The sequence below is a fragment of the Pelophylax lessonae genome (genome assembly GCF_965119305.1).
Source record: "Pelophylax lessonae genome assembly, chromosome: 9".
Classification (NCBI taxonomy): domain Eukaryota; kingdom Metazoa; phylum Chordata; class Amphibia; order Anura; family Ranidae; genus Pelophylax; species Pelophylax lessonae.
In genome coordinates, this window is record NC_138776.1 from 33,787,478 (window position 1) to 33,811,878 (window position 24,401).

The following is a 24,401-nucleotide window of genomic DNA, read 5'->3' on the forward strand; positions in this document are numbered from 1 at the left end:
TGTGTGACATAAAAAATTGCAACGATCGCCATTTTATTCCCTAGAGTCTCTACTAAAAAAAACATGTATAATGTTTGGGGGGTTATAGGGAAATACCGATTTAAGCTTGCAAACAAAAAGTGCCAAAAAAAGCCTGGTCGGCAAGTGGTTAAATCATGGGGCCCCAGACAACCTGCCTGTACAGGGCACCATGAGCATCAATAGAGCATTTCACAACACCTACCTACCTCTCACCCTCTCCTCCACTGCCAGTCAGTCGTGGAGGGAGATGAAGAGATGCTCCGACTGGGAGGATGGACACCCCCAACGGATCAGGATAATGCTGGCTGCTCTATGGCCATTCTTCCCACACATTTCTGAACTCACTAAACACTATTTCATGAAATGTAGGTATAAATGTACCTTTTGCCCAGTGGAGAAAAAAGGTGAACTTTGGCCTAAATCTTGTTTGTTTTATTTCACTTCCCAACCATGACTTAAAGTGTTACTAAACCCTCGTTTTTTTTTTTTTTACATTAACTTCTTCCGGACCGCCCACCGCAGTTATAATGCAGCAGGTAGCCCCTTCTGCATGGACAGACGTAGCTCTACCTCGGTCAAGCGCCTGCAGCTAGGGGGGCGAACGCGTGGCGCCGGCGGCGCGCTCCCACCCTCACTCGGCAGCGGGGACTCTGATGCACGAGGCCGGCGGCTCCTATTGCCGCCTGCCAGTCGCGATCGTTCCCCACTGAGAGAGAAGGACGGTCAGCTGTTGTAAACACAGCTGACCGTTCTTCTCTCTGAAATGATCACAGAGTGCTTGTGACCTCCTACATAGGAACGCAGATCTCTATGGTCATTTCACAAGCCCATCCCCAATACAGTTAGAAACACGCCCCTAGGCTTACATTTAACCCCTTGATCGCCCACTGTGTTAACAACTTCCCTGCCAGTGTCATTATTACAGTAACAGTGCATATTTTTAGCACTGATTACTGTAGTAATGTCACTGGTCCCCCCAAAAATGTCAAAAATGTCAGTCAGGGGTCCGATCTGTCCGCCGCAATGGAGTGCCAGGGTTCTGCTGAAAAAACAGAATTTTTGTAAAATCTTACCGTAAAATTCCTTTCTCCGAGTCCTCCGACAGTCGCCGCCCACTCATACAGTCTTCAGCTGGCTACTCCTGTGGAGAGGAAGTCAATACCCATTGGTGAAGACTGTATGAGTGGGCGGCGACTGTCGGAGGACGTAAGAGAAATTCAGCTCACCAAAATCTCCACCCACATCACTTCCAGTGACTCTTGATCAGCAATAATTGGAGATTTCGATGAGTTGGTGTTTTCACAGCACCGGCAGCATATACACTACGGTACACAATTTAATGAGTGGAGATTGTTAGTCCGCCCACTAATAACCAACAACATGGCCGCCTCCAAGGCAGCGACCTGTGTACCATAGTGTATATGCTGCCAGTGTTCTATGAAAACACCAACTCGTATAAATGCCCAATTATTACTGCTGGAGAATCACCGGAAGTGACGTGGTTGGAGATTTTGGTGACTTGGAGTTTTGGGCAGATCTGAAAAGAGGAGGATCGGGACTACTCTGTGCAAAACCATTAAACTAAGCAGGCAAGTATGATATGTTTGTTAATTTAAAAAATAAAAATTAGGTTTACGATGGTTTTAAAACAATTATAGTTTTTTTTTTCTGTCCCTCGTATAGGGGAGATTTCCCATCACTTCTTGTCCGAATGATACAACAGGAAGTGAAAGGAAATATCTCTGAAGAGAAGCAAAGTCAACTTGGCCACCAAGACAATTAGAAAGGGTGAATCTTGCCACTTTATCTAATACAAAAAAAAAACTGCTTTTTGCTAAAGGTAAACTTTACCAATTGGAACCTGAATGTCGTAGTAATGTAATGATAGAATTGTAATTTACTGATCTGGTGAATCTCAACTTTTTGGAAAATTCCAGATTCCCCTGAACAAGGATGTAGAATTGGCTAATCTGTGCTGAACTATGCATTTTCCCAATCCTATATTTCTGGGTTGTTAGGCCCTGTTCACACCTGAGCATTTTTCAGCTCATAAAATGCTCATCTCTAAAGTCTCAAAACGCCCAACAAGCAAAATCCCATTCATTTCAATGACCCCTGTTCACATCTGAGCGTTTTGTCTCATGAAGCAAAATGCCTGAAGCTCAAAAAGTACATAAGCTTCTTTTTTGGCAGATTACCAGCGTTTTTGTTAGATGTCGATGCCTGCCTCCAAACACCTGCAAAAAACACCTGAAAAAAGCCCAAAAAAAACCGCCTGAAAACTATACGCTCAGGTGTGAATGGAGCCTAAGGCCCTGTTCACACCTGAGCGTATTTCAGCTTGTAAAATGCTCATATCCGAAGTCTCAAAATGCCCAACAAGCAAAATCCCATCATTTCAATGGCCCCTGTTCACATATGAGCGTTTTATCTCCTGAAGAAAAACGCCTGAAGCTCAAAAAAGTACATGAGCTTCTTTTTTGCTGATTACAAGAGTTTTTGTTAGATGTCAATGCCTGCCTCCAAACACCTGCAAAAACTCCTGAAAAAAAGCCAGAAAAAACGCCTGGAAAAAAACCTAAATAAACGCCTCTAAAAAGCCCAAAAAACACGCTCAGGTGTGAATGGAGCCTTAAACTTTCTGAACCTCCAGAGATAAAAATAAATAAATAATAATCTCTTTACACCTTTTTCAGTGAATTAAAAATTTTCTATAAAAGAAGAATTGGCAGATTTTCTTCTCTTCACTCATCTCCGTTTATAAAAATCCCCCCGCTCGGTAATTAGAATTAATCTCGTTCCTTTTAAAGTTCATCCTCGGCAGAGAAGACGGCCTGTCATGTGGAAATAATTTCCTGTTATGTTAAAACGTGTTAAAAATTTGTCCTGACATCTTCCTTGTAATGAGATGAAGATACGATTAGATGAATATTTCCGAGGACCTGAAGGCATTTTATGAGAAATACACGATGAGTTTTCTGTTTCATTGGACTAACTCGCAAAGAGGAAACACAAATGTTTTATTCCTGAACAGAGGCATTAAATACCCAGATAATATGCAATAACCCTTCCTTCCCCTGAAAAAAATCTTATAGAAAATGACATAGTGAATCTTTTTTTTCAATATTTAATATGTTACTTATGATTGCATACAGTTTATTATACAGGTGCATCTCATAAAATTAGAATATCATCAAAAAGTTTATTTATTTCAGTAATTCAATTCAAAAAGTGAAACTCATAATATTTTATATAGATGCATCACACAGAGTGATATATTCCAAGCATTTCTTTCTTTTAAGTTTGATGAATATGGCTTACAGCTAGTGACATCCCAAAATTCAGTATCTCAGAAAATTAGAAAATTACATAAGACCAAAAAAAAAAAAGGACTTTTTATACATAAATGTTGGCCTACTGAAAAGTATGTCCATGTACAGTATAGCATGCACTCTATACTTGCTTGGGGCTCCTTTTGCATCAATGTGGCATGGCATGGAGGCGATCAGCCTGTGGTACTGCTGAGGTATTATGGAAGCCCAGGTTGCTTTGATAGCGGCCTTCAGCTCGTCTGCAATGTTGGGTCTGGTGTCTCTCATCTTCTTCTTAACAATACCCCACAGATTCTCTATGGCATGGGTGTCAAGCTCAACTTCATTGAGGGCCGCATCAGCATTATAATTACCCTTAAAGGGTCGGTTGTATCTGTAATACTAGATATCCAGAGTATCCCATCCCCCTTACATCAGATGTCAAGGGTCCCGCCCTACCTTCCCTTACATCAAAGTGCACCCCTTACCTTGTGTTGCTCCTGGGAAGAAGGTGGGGTCTGAGCTGGGAAGCAGAAAATGCAGGGACTGGAGGAGGCCCAAAGGTGGGCTGGAGCTCTAGGAAAAGTGTGAGGGCCACATGAAATGGTCTAAAAGGCCGGATTCGGCCCACGGGCCTTGTGTTTGACACATCTGCTCTATGGTGTTTAGGTCAGGCGAGTTTTCTGGCCAATCAAGCACAGTGATACCATGATCATGTGACCAGATATTGGTACTTTTGGCAGTGTGGGCGGTGCCAAGTCCTGCTGGAAAAAAAAATTAGCATCTCCCTAAAGCTGGTCAGCAGAGGGAAGCATTCAGTGCTCTAGAATTTCCTGGTAGGGGGCTGCACTGACTTTGGACTTGATAAAACCCAGTGGACCAACACCAGCAGATGACATGGCTCCCCAAATCATCACTAAATGTGGAAACTTGTGAATTTCATTTGGAATTCAAGGTCCCAGAGTCTGGAGGAAGAGTGGAGAGCACAGAATCCAAGTTGCATGAGGTCCAGTGTGAAGTTTCCACAGTCAGTGATGATTTGGGGAGCCATGTCATCTGCTGGTGTTGGTCCACTGTGTTTTATCAAGTCCAAAGTCAGGGCAGCCCTCTACCAGGAAATTCCAAAACAGGGCGGAGAGCAGGTACCTGTTTTTGACACGTCACATGCCCCAGAAGGCTGCGGGACAATTCAGAAAGTGCAGAGTGCCTCGTGCATACGGAATGGGCAGCTGGCTGTAAAGCCACAAGGAATCACAGCTGGCTGCCCACAGTAAAGATGCTGGTGACGGGACCTGAAGATCGACGAAGAAGCGGTTCGAGTGAGCGTGGCACTGGATCCCTGGACAGGTAAGTGTCATTTTATTAAAAGTCAGCAACTACAGTATTTGTAGCTGCTGACATTTATTCATTTTTGTATTTATTTTAAGGCTGAAGAACCACTTTAAGATTGTATTTGTAAAAATGTGAAACTGCATGTACAATTCATTCTGGGTGAATAAGGGCAAAAGCTGGTGTTATTAGACTGATCAGCAGCTTCATCTAGTGGCCATAATGTGGTATTTTCCTGCTGCTCTATATTCTGCATATATAAATAACATTTGACCTGGAATAAAAATAGCCAAGTATGAAAAAAATAAATAAATAGCCAAATATCATTTGATATTGCCCTTTTTTTCACAGAATGGATTGTACATACAGTTTCACAGGACAAATAGCACTGTGATTTATTTTATATACACCCCTGGGTAAAGTCTATATATCATTAAAGAAAAAAAGGATAAGAGCCATTAATTGTTTTTACAGGATTATGTTCTTTGTGCTGTTGTATCCTTGTTTAGCAGAAAATCCTCCCCAACCCACTCTCCTCGCTGCTGGAATCCCTGGTGCAGCAGGGGTAATAGAACTAAGGGAGCTAGCATTGATACTCATCAAGGGGTGCCTGACTTTACCGGCCTTTCCACCCAGCTCCTCTATTCATAGAAGCCAGGCCTACAGCTTCTATGAATGAAACAGGATCTATGAATGGAGGGGGAGGACCTTTCAATCTGCTGATCCTTCATTCACAGATTTAAAACTTTAACCCTTCAATATATATATATATATATATATATATATATATATATATATATATATATATATATATATATATTTATATATAGATAGATATATATATCAGGGATCGACCTGACCAAAGCCAATAAATCTGGGGCCGATATGCACTTTTCCCGATATATCGGAATCGGCCCCTGAGGTTACTGATATTGCCGATATTTCGGGAAAGTGCTTGTACCGGAGTGATGCCTGCAGCTAAAGGCATCACCCCATTACCGGTGTCCACAGCCGATGGTCGGCTGTCTTGTGACAACCGATGCAGCTGAAAAGCTGCTTTGGCTGTAATTACAAGGTGCGGGAGGGGACGTTCCCCCCCTCCCGCCTCCTTCCGGGGCTCGCCAGGGTCTCCCATCCCACCCGGGCATCCTACCTTCACCGCCGCCGAAGAGAAGACCCGATCAAAGCCGCTTCTGGCTCTGATCGGGTATCCATGTAAAAACCCGGACGTGATGTCATGACATCACTTCCGGGTACTCGGCGCCAAATTCAAAAAAATGACAGCATTCAAAACAGCCAAACTTGGCGTTTTGAATGCTTTTAAGTGCAGAGGAGGGGTTTGGGGTCAAAAAAAAAAAAAAAAATATTTTATTTTAATGTTTATATATATATATATATATATATAAATATACACACTATATTGTCAAAAGTATTGGGACACCTGCCTCTACACGCACATGAACTTTAACCACTTTAGCTCCGCTCACTGTGCCTCTACTGCGGCACAGTGGCTCGTTCCTGTCCAGCGACGTAGACCTACGTCACTGGACTCCTCCCCTTGTGGGCGGAGCTCGCGAGCCGCTGGAGGCTCGCTCCCGCTGTATTCAGTCACAGTGGGAGTCGGGCCAGGGGAGGAGCGGCGGCGATCGCCGCCGCTCTTCCCCGATCGTCGGGGAATCGAGTCTGGAGATCCACCCGCTTGTGTAAACAAAGCGGGCGGATCTCCTAAGTGACAAACAGTGACAGATTGCAGGGTTCAGCATAGCTGAACATGCGATCTGTCCCTGTGTCACTCAGTCACCTCCCCCCACACACGTCAGTAAGCGTCAGGCATACATTAACCCTTCCCTCTCCAATAAAATTAACCCCTTCCCTGCCAGTGTCATTTTTACAGTAACAGTGCATATTTATAGCACTGATTACTGTAGTAATGTCATTGGTACCCCCAAAAGTGTCAAAAATGTCAGTCAAGGGTCAGATCTGTCCAGCGCAATGTCGCAGTCCCGCAAAAAAAATCGCAGATCGCCACCATTACTCGTTAAAAAAAACCCACCAAAAATTAAAGAAATCTTTTCCTTAGTTAGTAAACGCAATAACTTTTGCGCAAACCAATCAAAATACGCTTATTGTGATTTTTTTTTACCAAACATATGTAGCAGAAAACAAATTGGCCAAAAATGTAAAAAAAATTAGATTTTTACATTTTTTTGGGGGTAATTTCATATAAAAAAATGTGAAAAATATTGTTATTTTTTCAAAATTTACGCTCTTTTTTTGTTTATAGCGCAAATAGTAAAAATCGCACAGGTGATCAAATACCACCAAAAGAAAGCTCTGTTTGTGGGGAAAAAAGGACGTAAATTTCGTTTGGGTACGGCATCGCTTCTGGGAAGGCTGTCCACAAGGTTTAGGAGTGTGTCTATGGGAATGTTTGACCATTCTTCCAGATCGGGTCTTCTCTTATTTTTTACTTCTTTCTCCAGGAGAGTACGGTGATGTGTGCCGTGGCCGCCTTTGTCTACCCGGAAAACGAGAGATAGCCGTGTGTATACGCACACTGCGCTCGGGGAGTGGAGACAAGGAACGCGGGGAGTTTCTCAGTGAAGCAAGCATCATGGGACAGTTTGACCACCCCAATGTTGTGCGCCTTGAAGGGGCTGTGACCCGCAGTCGCCCCATAATGATCCTTACAGAGTACATGGAGAATGGGGCACTGGATGCATATCTTCGAGTAAGTGTTCAGGAGGAGATTTCTACTGCATGGGAGACCTTTTAAGATATGACCTTCACTCACCTACCCACCCTGCCCTATAAACACATACAGGGTAGTAGACACCCTAAGATGGTTGGAGAAACATCTGCTTTGGGGCACCGTAGTGGCTGGTTGGGTGACCAAAGGTCCATACATCTGATCACATGTATTCTTCTGAAAGAGAAGATGTGATATAAGATGGCTGATCATCCTAATCAGGAAACATCATGTGACCAAATGCCTAACACTAGTTTCTCCAACCCAAGAGAACATTAAATAGACCATACTAGCCCTATAAGCGATAGATAGATAGATAGATAGATAGATAGATAGATAGATAGATAGATAGATAGATAGATAGATAGATAGATAGATAGATAGATAGATAGATAGATAGATAGATAGATAGATAGATAGATAGATAGATAGATATTTGGAACATGATAGTAAGTTTTATGTGACATCCATCCTCTCTTCTCTCCCAGCAATGTGAGGGTGGTCTGTCGGCTCTACAGATGGTCTCCATGCTGCGTGGAGTGGCGTCTGGCATGCGTTACCTTTCAGAGAGAAGTTACGTTCACAGGAATCTGGCTGCTCGCAGCATTTTGGTGAACGGCCAGCTGGTGTGTAAAGTGTCTGGCTTACGTGGGCCCGGAGATCTGGTAAGCTACTTACTTTTTCAGGTTTTCATGGATGTCTATGTCCTCACTGGTGGGATTTTCCTTCCCTTTTTGTGACCACAAGAAGAAAAGGGAAATCTACCAAGTGGGTGCACAGACATTATTATAAACCTGAAAGAGGTTCTAAACCATCCCCGATCAACTAATCATCTATTGGTGTGTCTCCATAGGAGAGTTTCATCCCATTTCCTTTGTGTTCATATTGTTTTGTCATATCAAATCTAACCATTTCTTAGAAGAATGATTACAGGTTTTGTTGTCGGTCTCGTAATGGAAGTCATCTGCTACTTTGTTTCAGGTTGGCAGACAGTCATTACGTTGGATGGCACCTGAAGCTCATCAGCAAAGGAAATTCTCGAGCTCTAGTGATGTATGGAGCTATGGGATCATCATGTGGGAAGTGGCATCCTATGGAGAAAGGCCATACTGGGACATGAGCAACCAGGAGGTGACTGAGCACTGATTGGTTAAGAAGTTTCTGTTACACTACCCACCTCAATGCCACTTACATTAGTGGAACAATTATATACCAGTAAATTACTGTTTGCAGTGGGAGTTGTATACACAGGACAGATCCTCGATGTCAGTCTTTCATAACCTTTTTATCCCCAAAGGAACAATTTCCATATTTTTCTCTGCTTCAGAGAAACTGGTGAAAAGTATATCTACAACTCCTATTATTTCAATGTGATTCATGCATTGGTGGTCAGTGCAGTGCAGAAGGGCCCTCCATTTCTGGTCATTGGCAGATGTGATCAGTCTATTTGTGTTCGGTGAAAAAAAAAAAAACCCTTATGTTGACAATCAGTGGGAGGTTGTCTTCACTTACCTCGGTGATCAGATGGAGATGTGCCTGGTTACAGTGTGGTCAGTGGGAAGAATACCCCTTATTTTTGGTGGTCAGTGGGAAAAATGCCCCTTGCACTGGTGTTCAGTAGGAATAATGCTCCTTATATTGAAAATCAGTAGAGGAATTGATGCTTGTATTGGTGGTCAGTGGGAAGAATGATGCTTCAATTGGGGGCCAATGGAAAGAATGCTCGTTAAATTTGGGGTCAAAGGGAAGAAGGCTACTTACATTGGTTGTCAGCGGGAAGAATGCCCCCTACATTCTGGGTCATTGGGAACTATGCACCTAACATTGGGGGTCAGTGGGAAGAATGTCCCTTACATTGGGGGTCAGTGAGAAGAATTCCCCCTACATTTGGTGTCAGTCAGAAGAATGCCCCTTACATTGGTGGTCAGTGGAAAGAAGGCTCCTTATATTTGGGGTTAGTGGGAAGAATGCACCTCACATTGGTGGTCAGTGGGAAGAATGCACCTTACATTGGTGATCAGTGAGAAGAATGCACCTCACATTGTTGGTCAGTGGGAAGAATGCACCTTACATTGGGGGTCAATGGGAAGAATGCACCTTACAAAATAGCGGGTCAGTGAGAAGAATGCCCCTTACATTGGTGGTCAATGGGAAGAATGCACCTCACATTGGTTGTCAGTGGGAAGAATGCACCCTAAATTGTTGGTTAGTGGGAGGAACTCTCCCTACATTGGGGGTCGGTGGGAGGAATGTCCTTTACATTGGGGGTCAGCGGGAAGAATATCCTTTACATTGGGGGTCAGTGGAAACAACCTCCCTTACATTGGGGGTCAGTGAGAAGAATGCATCTCACATTGATGGTCAGTGGCAAAGTGGGAAGAATGCACCCTACATTGGGGGTCAATGGGAAGAAATCCCCCTACATTCGGGGTCAGTAGGAAGAATGCCCCTTACATGGGCGGGGGCAGTGGGAAGAACTCCCCCTTCTTTGGGGGTCAGTTGGAAGAACTCCTCCTTCATTGGGGGCCAGTTGGAAGAACTCCATCTTCACTGGGGGCCATGAAACCAGAACACACGGGGATGCAGGTAAAATAAAGCAGTTAATTGGAGCAAGCAACAATACATGCACAGCAAGCGTAAAGAAGTGGGAGCAGGAAAAAGCTGGGGTCAAGTCCAGAAGCGGGTAGTCATCCAAGCCGAGGTCGAGTCCAGAAGCGGGTAGCCTGCCGATGCTGGGTCGTTTACCAATGCCGGGTCATCTGTGGATGCAGGGTTGAGAGCCAGGAGAGACGTCAGCCAAGCCAAGTCATAAACGGAGAAACACAGAGAACAGAAGACTGCTAGCAGAGATGCACCTTAGAGCACAAACACCAGGGCAAAGACTGCAACCCATCAGGTGATAGATATAGTCAGGTGTGCAGCATCATCACTGTGGGATGCCCAGGCAAGTAATGATGCAATCAGAGTCTATAAGAGGCATCAGTCTGCACATGTCCAAGATGGCTGCCAGCAGGAGGACAAGGTGAGACCTTGACACTCCCTCTTCATGGGGAGTCAGTGGGAAGAATGGCCCTTACATTGGGGTCCAGTGAGAAGAATGCCCTTTACACTTCGGGTATGGGAGGAATGGTGAATATGTTGGCATCAATGAGAGGAATTCCACCTCCTCCTTACAGATAGTTGTCTCTGCTGAGTGACATTAGCCCTGGAACCACAGTAAACAGGCACCATCAAGTGACAAGTGAATAAGCCATTACTCAAGGAACTCCTAGAACCTCTAATCTCTGATGGAACCCCAATTAAGAAAGACTGATCTTGTTTGCACAATAAAGGCTTTAGAGGTGATGGCCACACCAGTTCTTAGTGTAATGCTCAGTACAAGTAGTATGTTGAATGAGAACCAGTCATTACTGATCCTTTCCAATTATCTGAATATTTTGCATTTAATGAGTAAAGATGCAAGCTTTATTATAAAAGATTTAAAATTACACCCTTTCAGAACATTACAGGACACATGAAGTCTGTCCCATAAATTATCTAAGTGTCTCCAAGCTCCTGAATGAGGATCTGAGCCTCAGATGACAGAGTATCATAGTTGTTTCCGCTCTTCTTTGCTACAGCACTCTGTTATTTAACACTGTTATGTGCTCTCAGAAGGCGGGAGATGGTGTGTGAAGCTAGGTATCTGACAAGGCATCAATCTCAGGCCACTTCAGACTCACAAGAAGAAACTTGTCATCATAGAACAACGGGGGCTGCCATTGCTGACTGCTCATTCTGAAAAATGTTAATTCAAATTGGCTTGCAATGCACACAAACATTCAAAACAAATAGACAGACACCATTTAAATGGAGTGCACCACAACATACCACACAGTAGTTTGTTGTGGTGCTCTGCAACGTATGTGCTTTGGAGCGGTGTTGCCTTAGTGCTTCAGGGTGACAATGTATTCTCACTCTAATTTTTTATTTAACTTTTTATTTGCTCATTTTTTAATACTTGAAGAAAAAAATATGAGGCTATTGATTGGGTTTTTCTTGTAGCACAAAAAAATTGCCCAATTTACTTGAATCGGGTTTGCGGGTGTAACAGAACCTCCGACCCACATTGTACTTGTGGTCTTTTGTCAGTATACGGCTTCCTTGCAGTCATTAACATAGATATCAAATCCTTGCCGTCCCCATACAAAGCTAGCCTGACAACTTAGCTTGTACAAGTTAAGGAACCTTCTCCTTTTTTTTAACAGTTTCACACTCAATTTAAACACACATGAGCACATCCCCCTCCTGATCAAATTACTACACACAGGTCAGGGATTGCCTAATTACATTATCCTATGCAGATTAAATTGTACACAAAAGCAGAATTAACCTGAACTAATTATCTGGCCATCTGCACAGAACAATGTGAGGTCATTAACATTTAACAATGGGACAGGCAGATTTAACACAATCCACACTCCAGCTTAATAGATAGACTATAGGACAAGGCTGCCAATGACAGTCTGTCCGTCTACATTGAAACACATCGAATACACATCTACTGTAGGTGTCACAGACTCCATGGTAAAAGGCCACAAGTCTCACAGTGCAAAGTGGGATCAAATCTCCACATTTCTTGAGAGACATCGTTGACAAATATCACTCTCGTATCTGAAGCCATCCAAACCATTCTCTCAGCGTCCCCCAAGTATCTGTCCCTCACTCCCAGTGATGGTGAACATCATTAATTAAAATGTTAAAGCATATCTGAGGTTTTAGTGGTTGGGGCTTCATGTAATTAAATTCTCTATACTATCGTCAGGTGCTGGATGCCATTGAACAGGAATACCGTCTTCCTCCGCCCCCTGACTGCCCCAGTGCCCTGCACCTCGTAATGTTAGACTGCTGGCACCGGGACCGTTCTCAGAGGCTGCGTTTTGAACAGATTGTCAGCTCTTTGGATCGGATGATTAGAAACCCCAATTGTTTAAGAACCGTAGGAGTTTCAAATACCAGGTGAGTTATGACGTTTGTTGAAATGACATATGATGCAAGTAAAGTCTAAATGCATGTATAAGTTTACTTCAATGGTATGTTCTATTGCCAGAACATCATGGCATAGATTGATTTATTTAGACTTTTTTTTAAATATATTTTACCTTTTAATTTGGAGACATTTTCTTAAGGTCAAACTTTACCTGGATGATCAAATTATCTATAAATGTTTGTATAGATCAGGAGCACTGAATTAATGTTCATGGAGGTCTAGTCAGTAAATGTTTCTTCCAGCGAGGGTCTGACTTTCATGTTTGTGCAATGACTCAGGTTCTTTTTATTACAACCTCCCGTACGCATCCAAATCCTCCCCTCCACTTTTAGGGCCCGAACATACTGGCCCTTATGGTAAAATGCAAGGTTCCACTGTGTGAGCACCTGTTAGTGTCAGGTCCAGGAACTGGTGTGGCGGTGCACGTGTCCTTTTTTTCTTTCAACTTTACTGAAATGTCAAAATTTAATTGTATTTGTTTTTATGCAACGCAGTGCAGTTTTCAAATGAACACAGTATGCATTTTGCACTGCACTGCTCAGAACACAGGAACAGGTCACGTAGAAAAGACATTGCAGTCCCCTTTACATCACAGACCCCCCCCCTGTCACAGAATGCCCCCCCCCCATCACATTCCACATCTGGGAGGCAGTAATTACTCATTACTCAAGGAAACCCCAGCAACCCCCTGAAAACCCTAGAGTTCCACTGCACCATGGTTGAGAAAGGCTGCACTACATGGTTCAGTTAGTGTCTTTCATTCCTATACCCAGGTCGTGTTCTTGACTGTTGTTACTGGCCAAGTGCAATAGTGACGCTTAACACACAACCCCTGCAAAAAATAGATTTTTGTCTTACCGTAAAATCCTTTTCTTTGATGTTCATTGACGGACACAGCTCCAGAATCTTCTTGACCATTGAGTTATGCTTCCCCCTACAGGAGTAGGACACTAGACAGGAAAAAGCTTTACCACACCTATAGGGCAGTGTCAGGGGGTATACTCCCACTTCCTGCTATAGGCATTCAGTTTTGTTGCAAGCAGTGTCAGAAGAAAAATAACCCAACTCTAACAATAGAGGGGTGGGTGCTGTGTCCATCAATGAACATCAGAGAAAAGGGTTTTACAGTAAGACAAAAATCCAATTTTCTCTTTCGTTTATTGACGGACACAGCTCCAGAATCTTCTTGACCATTGGGACGTCCCAAAGCAGTATCAAACATGAGGGGTGGGAAAAACACAACAGAAAAAAATCCCAAAGGCTAAACCTAGCCAACCAGGTATCATGGAGCTCAACCAGGAACAACTGGAGCTCACCTGAAAAAAACATACACCCTCATAGAGGACTAGTCCTCTCAAACAGCAGCCTGCAAAACCTTGCGGCCAAAAGCAGCATCCGCAGATGCCAACACATCTACTTTGTAAAATTTTGTGAAACACCTTTGCCACTCTAGATGGCTTGTGAGTGCCAAAAGAAAATCGAAAGTAATCAAAAATGCTGATTTTGGCGTTTGAATGCTTTCAAGTGCAAAAGGAGGGATTTTGGGTCTTTTTGAACCCAGATGCCTTCATAAAGAGTTCCAAACAAAATGTGGTGAATGAACCACCTTTCTCCTGCGCTCAGAAAACGAGGCTTCCCCAACTGCTTTTCCGACTGGACTTTATAAATGGCGTCTCGGAAGGCTAAGGTCTTGCTGCCCTAAAGGACTGGGGCAGTCCAACAATACTGCAAACAAAAACACAAAAAAAAGGGCGCACCGACCTAGCGCATTATCCTCAATATTGGCTTTATTATTAAAACATAAAAATGGCTACTCACAAACGCAGGTGAAAATCAATCACATCAGACTCATGAACTTGAGTATCAGAAGTAGTCCATACAGGTGTCCATAGTCTCATTAGGATGACGGCTGACGCCTTTCGAGTTCTGAGGAAGAGGCATATGCCTCGAAACGCGCCAGCCGTCATCCTAATGAGACTATGGACACCTGTATGGACTACTTCTGATACTCAAGTTCATGAGTCTGATGTGATTGATTTTCACCTGCGTTTGTGAGTAGCCATTTTTATGTTTTAATAATAAAGCCTATATTGAGGATAATGCGCCCTTTTTTTGTGTTTTTGTTTGCCTTCATAAAGAGTACCTGTCACATGCCTATTGCTGTCGGGAGGATGTTTACATTCCTTGTGACAGCAATTAACATGATCAAAAAAATTAATTAAAGCAACAAAAATAGAAATAATAAAACAAATAAATAATAAAAAAAAATTGCCCCTCGTTCTAGCATGCCAAGGCGAATGCGTGCATGAGAGGTATTGCCAAAAACACCAGAAAATGCCTGATGGTTAAAGTTCATTTTGAAAGGTTGTCAAGGGAAGAAAGTTGTAATACCCAGGCCTCCCTTTACTTTTTTTGGCGGGTTAGGGGGTCTTTGGGTGTCTCTGAAAAGATGACATGGTTACAAATCATGGGTCAATCTGATGGTAAGGTTCTTGGGAAGGCAGAAATAGCTAATTCTGGATCTGACTTTAAGCTGGTGGGTTGCTGCTGGGGACAAGGGTGGATTTTACTGAAGCCTTCTTGGCTTGTGGACACCAATGACCCCCTCTTGTAAGCAACAGTTATGTTATTTATCAGTCCGTTTTTCATTTGGCCATTGTTAATTGTTTTGTGGTTAAATAAAAGGCTACTGTGGCCATTTAACCCGATGCCGTGCATTACAGAAAAGTACAGAGCACAGCAGATATTTATGTGATTGGAAACATGGAGGCCAAATGAGGAAATTATCATCAGAACAGATTTTCAGAAGTCTTTTAATCTCTTTGAGTAAACACAAACATGCAATTATTTTCAGCTAAAAGCCAGAATGGTAGGATTTTGTTTTATTTAGTGGGTTGTTCCAACTTTGCTGTAAATTATTTAACCTAAAAGCCTATTTAACGTAAGTTAAGAGCTGTGAAAGCTAGAGCACGGCCGACTGATTATTACTAGTGCGGAAAGCTGCCATGTTTAACGTTCTCTTCTCCACATCAGACCCTCTCAGCCGCTTCTGAGCAACTGTCCTCCAGACCTCCCCTCCCTCTCCTCACCCCATGAGTGGCTGGAGGCCATCAAGATGGAAAGATACAAGGAGAATTTCGATAAAGCCGGATATACAAGCCTAGATGTCATTTCTCGTCTGACGGCTGAGTAAGAGAAATTGATCATTCTGTTTGCAGCTGCTTATGTCTGCGGGTTTAAAGCGGAGTTCCACCCTAATTTTAAACCTCACATCATGCATTTCTATATCCCTATCTAAACTCGATTTGGCTATTTTTTTTTTTATGTTCCTTACCTTATTTTTAATGAAAATTAACTTACCTTCCTTCCACTTCCTCCTTATGCGGCCGCGGCCCCGACGTCACTTCCTCCTTTGCATTGACTCCTGGGAGATGAGTTTCATCAATCCCAGGAGTCAATGCTCCTGCAGCGGTGTCTCTCGTCACTTCCAGTGCAGGCGTGTCATTCTCTGCCTACGGATGGAGAACAGATTCTGGGCATGCGCAGGAAGCTGTGGGATGACGCGCCTGCCCCGGAAGTGACGAGGGTATAGCATTCTGGGACTCGCAAAATCCAGGAAGAGGGACACTGCGGCTTCAGCTGCCCACACCGCAGATGGCCGCGCTGGACAAGAACTTCACAAGGTAAGTAATTCATCCTGCAGGTACACTAAACAGGAAGCAGTTTAGAAGATATCATTGTTTAAATGCACTAGCCCTGACTGTGGCCGGAACTCCGCTTTAAAAAAAAAAAATCAGTTTGTGTCATTTTCCATGGGCGTGCGTGTATTGTGAACTTTTTTTTTTTTTTAGGAAAAGTATGGTGTTTTAGTAGGTATTTGTTGGAATAATTGTTGCACATAAAATGAGTATGATTTGAGGACAACTCTCATGAAAAAAACAAAGGGAGGGGTATGAACTGATCTGTGTACTCTTTAGGGGCATAACCCGATTTTTTAAAAATGTAGCCCTATGCCGCTGGCCCTTTAAGGGTTTCTAAATGATGGGATCTGGAGGTGGCGTTCCTGATCATGTGACCACTGTAATTGCTTGTTGCAGTTGTCACATGATCAGGTGCCCCTCTGACGGGCTCCTGATCATAAACTGCGACTGGGAGCTGTCAATGGCAGCTTTATCAGTGTGCTGGGAGAGTGCACAACAGCGAGAGGTTAATAAAAGAACCCGCATTATTACAATAAAAAAGTACTATGCTACATTTTTTGTATTTAAGCCTGCAGAACACTGCAATGCGGTCAGTGTGCTGTGGGTGCGTCTATGTTATGTACATCCCTGCCCTATATCTGTACAGAGGTATGGGCCTTCTGCTATTGGACTGGAGAAAGAAAACAATGGACAACAAGTGTTGTGAAGTCACTGCACTTGTGTGCCGGCTTGATCTGTGAGCCCCTCTGCCGCAGTGGCGGATGGGACTTTGTAGTCGTCCCATCTATAGACCCCTGTGAATACATATATGAATGGATGACATGGAACCCCATGAATGGATGATGCAAAGCCACACACAGCTACACAAAATTCAAACAATAGCAATATGCTTCAGGAAGAAGCAACCTGTAACGTAACCCCTTTCCCTCCTGGCCCTTTAAGAGTTCAAAAAAACTCTCATCCATAAAGACATGGATGAGCGAGTTTGGGGTGGAAGAACTTGACCAGCCTTCACAGAGTCCTGACCCCCACCCAATAGAACACCTTTGGGATGAATTAGAGCGGAGAGTTGAGCCAGGCCTTGTCGTTCAACATCAATGCTTGACCTCATAAATGTGCTTCTGGAAGAATGGTCAAACATTCCCATAGACACACCCCTAAACCTTGTGGACAGCCTTCCTAGAAGAGTTGAAGCTGTTATAGCTGCAATGGGTTGGCCAACTCAATATTGAACCCTACAGAGTAATGCCTCGTACACACGCAACGATTATCGGCAGACCGATCGTCCGACTTTTGTCCAGAGTTGTGTTTTGTTAGTTGGAATGTGCCTAGACTGCACACAAATTTTCTCGGCCAACAAAAATCTACTTCAGAAGTGATGTCATGTGCTGGTTTACTTTCCGTGTGTTTTTTCTTCTCTGAGCATGCCCAGTCTTGCTCATCAGATTTTTGTCTGCCGAAATCTGTACTGATTGACGGAAAAATCGTCCGTTGTGTTGACGGCCAACAAAAATTTTATAGCATGCACACCAGATTTTATTAAGCCGAAAAGTCGGAGTCGGTTGTCGAAAGCAGCATTATCCCCGGCCAATAATCGATGTGTGTGTACGAGGCATAAGACTGGGATGGCTACAAAGTTAATGAGCGTGTCAAAGAAGGCGACCCAATAATTTTGGTAATATAGAGTAAATTTTATTGTCAGGCTGATATGATTTATGCTAATGGGATTTCAAAATAAGACAATGATTCCTTTTTAGCACATGGAAAGTTTTTGACACATTTTAGTTTAAAGTAGAGCTATCCTTAAAAGACCTTTCTTCATAGAGCATTCATCTGAAAAAATAAATGTAATCTTTCACAAACCGGCTGTGAAAATGAATATTTCCATCAAATTGTCTTGTATTACTGAAAATATAAAATGTCTTTCATGTTTGTCTAAATAATTTACATGCCAAGCACATTTTTATGCCTTTGTGGCACGAGGTCTATTTAAGCATCTTCTCCCTTTTCCTCACGTCCAGAGACATCCAGCTAATTGGTGTGACACTTTCTGGCCACCAGAAGAAGATACTCAGCAGCATTCAGCTCCTGAAAGCTCATCTACAGCCACTGGAACCTGTGGAAGTCTGAGGCCTTGGCAGAGACAGGCATTCATTGAGATTTGGGAGATGTTAGCAAAGAGGCAGGGTGACTTAAGGATACGAGACAGACTTATGCCGAAATTTCAGGCAAGACTCACAAATTCACAGAGACAAGACAGTAACCAAGAGGAACACTGACTGACGTCAAGAAGATCTCAGTGTCGCTACCGGCCAGCACGACTCCAGGGGACACAAAGTCAACTCAATGTACCAGATGCCACAAGATTCTTGGGCACAAGACAAGAATATTTATTGGCATTTAAAAAAAAAACAGTTAGTGATGGATGGTGATGGAAAAAAGACAGTCAAGACAAGATTATTAATTGGCAATTGAGCATCTAGAAACCAGTTACTGATGAACAGTGGTGGAAACTAATAAAGCCAGACATCTATTCAGCACAAATACAACGTAGTTATCATTGTATTCTCAAATGTACTTTCTTTTTGCAACCCCTGAACTATCATGTGATCTGAATTCCTGCAAAACATAACGGGGTCACTTTTTGCTCTAGGTTTGCAAGATAAAGATCATTGAATATGCATCTTTCTCATGTGGTATGCTCATAGTAGTCACATTGAAATGGACTTGTTCTGCTACGTTGAAGATGTTTCATTGCTTACCCTAATGGCTTCTTCAAATCTAACGAGTGTCAGGAACTGCATTTATAGCCACAGGGGTTACCAGTCTACACCTTCACAAAAATGCATACCTTCAGCCTTGTTACTTGAATAATTAAAGCGGAGTTCCGCCCTGGGAAAGTTTTTTTTAATAAAAATACCCCCGGGACAGTCAGGGCTAGTACATTCCACAATGGCTTGCGTCTGGTCTGTCCCGGGTTGCACTTACCTTTTATAAGAAATACTTACCTTGAAAATGTATTGTCCAGCGCTGCCATCTCAGGTGTGGGCAGCTTGAAGCCAGCGCGATCCTCTTCTGTGTCCTCTTCCGTCTTCTTCGGTCCCACGATGCACTGCACCGGCCCCGCCGTCACTTCCGGTGCCGCAGTGTCATCCCGGCATGCCCAGAAGCTGTTTAGCAAGGTATGACGGCGCCTGCACCGGAACTGACGTCCGGGCCGGTGCAGGCGCATTGATTCTTGGGAGCGATGACGTTCAGCTCCCAGGAATCATTGCAAGCCAGGAAGTGACGAATCGCCGCGGCCGCCGAGGGGAGGAAGAGGAAGTAAGGTAAGTATATTTTCTTCTAAACGAGGTAAGTAAAAAAAAAAAAATTGCGATTATCCATTTGTTTTTCAGGTGACCCGGAGCGAGAAGATGGAGGTAAGTATAATTTTAGGGTGGAACTCCGCTTTAACACCTTCCCTAGACCATGGTGAATCAATGGATTGTAAATGGATTGTAAATTAGAACATCTTGTTCTTGGACAATCAATAACACCTTGACAAAACCCATTGAGCTTGGATTAAGATGATCCAGTGGATTTAAATTCTGGGGCAACTGGAGAAACTACTTGGATGAGTGGTGAAACATCTTCAGTGTTATAGAACAAATTTAGCTGAATGTTACGAACTTATCAGATATGCCATGACCTGGATTAATGAGAACCTTACAAAACAGTATCTCTCCTGCGCTCAAGTGGTATGCGAGAAGGTGAGTGGTCTAAATGGTCTTTTTGCACACCACCTAAGGTCTTGCTACCCCCTCAGGACCAAGGGTATCCAATTACACTGAAAAAAAAAAAAACAACAACAAAAGAAGGGTGCACCAACCTCGTGCATTACCACTAAAAAAATTTTTTTTAAATCAAAAAAAGGTAGCATACATTGTACTCACAAACGTATGACCTATGCACGCATGTAAGAAATGACGCAATGGTGTCCGCACAAGCCTGGCTGCCGCGTTTTGCGGGAGAACGCTCTTCTGCAGAGCCAAAAGTAGTAGTTCTTACTAGTGATGGACCAATATTGTTTGTTTAAAGCTGATACTGATACCAATATTTTGGTCATCGGATATCGGTATCGGCCAATATCGGCCTATATTTTCTGACATTATATATATTTTTTTTCTAAAGGTACTGTTGTGGAGGGATCTGGGGGTCAAAAAGACCCCAAACCCCTCCTCAGCACTGAAAAGCATTCAAAACGCCAAGTTTGGCTGTTTTGAATACTGTCAGTTTTTTTATTCCGCGCAGAGTACCCGGAAGTGATGTCATGACATGGAGACTGATGCATGCGCACTTGTGGCAGGGATAACAGCTTTAACAGGGACACACCTTCATGCTATACCGGGTCTTCGGTTCGGCGGCGGTGGTGGAGGTAGGATGGGACGGGAGACCAGGGTGAGCCATGGAAGGCGGCGGGAGGGGGGAACGTTCCCTCCCGCTCCTTGTAATGACAGCCGAGCGGCTTCTCAGCTGCATCGGTTGTCATTACAAGTCAGCCGACAGTCGGCTGTGGACACCGGTACCGGGGTGATGCCCCTAGCTGCAGGCATCACCCCAGGACATGCATTTTCCCTAAATATCGACAATATCGGTAACCTCAAGGGCTGATTCGGATATATCGGGGAAAGTGCATATCAGCCCCCGATAAATCGGTGTTGCCGATAAGAGGTCAATCTCTAGTTCTTACATGCGTGCATATGCCATACGTTTGTGAGTACAATGTATGCTACCTTTTTGGATTTTAATAAACTTTTTTAGTGGTAATCCATGAGGTTGGTCCTCCCTTCTCTCGTTGTTGTTGTTAATGAGAACCTTCACAGAGACAAATGGTATTGTTTAGAATTATCTGAAAATGGTTATCGTTATAATACTAGAAGTGATTAAGGAGTATTAAGAGCCCTAAAAAACCCACAAATGTGTAGCTTTAACATTATGCTGTATTTGAAAAGACATAAAATGCTTAATGTGTGAGCAGGGTGCAGAGTGGTGTAGCGACCAGTAAATACACACAGTCCAAGTTAGGCAATAGCAAAATATTGTAGAAAGGTCCAACACAATACAACTTGGCCCTGTGAATAGGTAGGACCGTCCGGAGCCATTTATGAACTGTAACATCAGTCTGTAGACTTGAAAGATGCTGACAGCGTCTGCCACGAGGAGCACAATGTGGCCTGGCCAGTCCACACCCAAAGGGAAGGCTTCCTTGAAGCAAGGTAGACGTAGTCCCTGCACTGATCCTACTCCTCTGGAACCAGAGGGGTAACCTGTCCCTACACTAGCCACTCACAAAAAGCACACCAGACCCGGGAGCTGGAGACTTGCCTGACCCAAGACTCTGCCTGACCCAAGATGGCCGATGAAGTCAAGAGGGGCGCCAACATCCATCTGGACAGTTGTCACCTTGTGACAGCAGGATGTCATAGAGGAACCAAGTTCCTCATAACTTCATCCCCTTCTGTATGGCAGCTTTGGTAGAGCACTACCTGCAGTGGGGAGAACAGACTGCACCTGCCTACAAACAAAAATCTGATCGAAGAGTAGTTTGATCCACCTCTCACACTGTTGGCTGCTACACCATGTGACCTACAGTACTTCTCCCAATACATTGCAATGTCTTTTGCAGTCTCCTCTGTGATTTTATTACAATGTGTCCTTGCTGGTAGCAAGGCTTACAGGATATACAAGTTCTGCAAACATTGATAATAGGGACACACTAGTAAATAAAGCTCACATCTTTGGGCATAGTGTTAACCTTTAGAAATCTCTATAGTGTTTTTATATCTTTAGTTATAGAACTCCTAAAGGAAACCTGTACTGAGATAAATACACTATATGGCCAAAGGGTGTTGGAGACCTGACCACCACACCTATAGGCGCTTATTGCACATACCTTTCTGAAACCACAGGCATTAAAATATGTCTATGGGAATATGTGCCCTTTCAGCCAATAGAGCATTTGTGAGGTCAGGTAATGAAGTTAGATGAGAAGACCTGGCTCATGAATGGCATTCAAATTCATCCGAAACATGTTCAGTAGGGTTGAGGTCAGAACTCTGTGCAGGTCACATGAGTTCCTCCACACCAAACCATGTCTTTATGGAGCTGACTTTTTGCACAGGGGCACAGTCATGCTAGAACAGAAAAGGACCTTCATCAAACTATTGCCACAAGGTTGATCGTTCACAACTTTCTAAAATATCTTTCTATATGGTACTATTTGCAGGACCATCTGAAGGAAATATCTTAATGCAGTCATTTGAAAGGGTGTCCACATACTCTTTAGACACCTAGCGTATGTAGATTGATATTTATGTCTTCCTTCTGAATACACCGGCTGCCTAATCTTCATCCTTGTTCTGCGTCAGTAAATGGGAAACAATTGAAAACATTGAATCATCATGACAGCTAGGTAAACAGCATTTTCAAAAGAAGAAATCAGCAGCCTGCCTATTTACTCTGGTTTCCATGACGTGTTAACTGTCTGCGGTGCTGATTCTGACAATCAGAAGATAAAAGATGTTCCCAGCTGATAGTAAGCTTCTATTAACCTATCAAACAGGTCTGTTTACTGCTGTCTCCCCCCCCATATCTGGCTTAAAGGAGAGGTAGGGCCAAAGCTCTTTTAGCCTTATTTCTCCTGTAGGTCACAGGAGTGTACTTCGTTCTGAGCCCCTGTGACCTATATTCAACCGACGGAGGGTTAAAGCCAGCTGTTGGCTGATGTTGTTCATGCCTATAAACAAAAAAAGAGCAACAATTTTGCAAAAATAACAATATTTTTCAAATTTTTTTTATATGAAATTCCCCCCCAAAAAAATGTAAAAATCTAAATTTTTAGGGAAAGATTTTTGTCATTTTTGGTGTTTTTTTTTTAACGAGTAATGGCGGCGATCTGTGATTTTTTTTGCGGAACTGCGACATTGCAGTGGACAGATCGGACCCTTGGCTGACATTTTTGACACTTTTGGGGTTACCAGTGACATTACTGCAGTAATCAGTGCTATACATATGCACTGTTACTGTAAAAATGACACTGGCAGGGAAGGGGTTAACTGTATTGGAGAGGGAGGGGTTAAGTGTGTCCTAGGGGCGTGTTTCTAACTGTGATGGGACATGGCTACTAGTGTAAAAACAGAGATCAACGGTCCTACATAGTAGAACCGTCTGATCTCCATTTTTACACAGGGGAGAATGACAGGCGGCTTGTTTACATTAGCCGCCTGCCTTTCTCCCTTCCCGGCGAACGATCGCGAGTGACCGGCGGACATTGGGTCCGCTGGTCATAAGCACTGACTTGTTAGGGAACGAGTCGGGACGGGCGCGCGCCTCAGCGGGCGCGCGCTCGCCCGCTATTGGCTCACAAGCCGGTGACAGGCTAGTGACGCACCGGTACATCATTTTGCCTGGCCGGGGCTGACCGCCGCAGTATGTTTACTTGCGGCGGTCGGCAAGTGGTTAATTTGCTATGTCAATAGCTTCTACTCCTTTAGTACATTAACTTCACTATTGCTATCTTCACAGAGGAACTCCCATATAGATGGCCATAAACAGCTAAACAGTCCCTAACTGGAAAAAGGGTACAAACAAATCCTTTGCGAGAAAAGAAAGCTGCACAGTTGGGCATTCACCAATTTGCAGTAACCTTTCCCTGATTTTAAGGATATCTCTTGGCCTAGGCAATGTCCCTACATGATTGCAATGGGGATACTTCTTACACTCAGGGGAGTGAACCTCCAACACTTTACATCCTGCAACAGTGCAGTGGTCTGTCATGCTCCAAAGCAACAGTCTCTTTACAGTGGTCCAACATCCCCCAAGTAGGAGCTAGAGTTTTAATATAAATAACTCACCAGTACAGCATCAACAGAATCTCTAATCTAGTGTGTCTCCAGGGCCCAAATTATTCATCCATTGAACACCGCCATCTTGCCTCCAAGACTGCACAGGGAAGGAGAATCCTGGTTGTTAATCACAACCCACGCATCAAAGATACACCTGCTCATCTTGCAACAGTCATGTGTTACTGCACTCTGTACATGCCAGCAGCCAGGAAGATGGGTTAGAGATGGAGATGAGGGCCTAGCTGTTGACTTTTGACAAAAAGTCACAATTGACATATTGCGAACATCACTGCGAGTTTTAGGGAGGTAATGAAGGTACCTCTATGTTTACAAACCTACAAAAATGGAAGGGATCACTAATAGGGATGCACCGAT

General features: G+C 43.5%; 1 protein-coding gene across 1 annotated transcript in view; it reads left to right on the forward strand.

Annotated features, from left to right (window-relative positions):
• LOC309562560 (ephrin type-B receptor 5-like) overlaps window positions 1-18,794 on the forward strand; it is a 128,052-nt gene extending 109,258 nt beyond the window's left edge. The window contains exons 11-16 of the mRNA XM_082266809.1: window positions 7,145-7,392; window positions 7,899-8,075; window positions 8,392-8,541; window positions 12,215-12,408; window positions 15,473-15,628; window positions 18,162-18,794. Of these exons, the coding sequence (XP_082122935.1) occupies window positions 7,145-7,392; window positions 7,899-8,075; window positions 8,392-8,541; window positions 12,215-12,408; window positions 15,473-15,628; window positions 18,162-18,270 (1,034 nt within the window). The 3' untranslated portion in view covers window positions 18,271-18,794. The remainder of the gene's footprint in view (window positions 1-7,144; window positions 7,393-7,898; window positions 8,076-8,391; window positions 8,542-12,214; window positions 12,409-15,472; window positions 15,629-18,161) is intronic.
• Window positions 18,795-24,401: the final 5,607 nt, after the last annotated feature.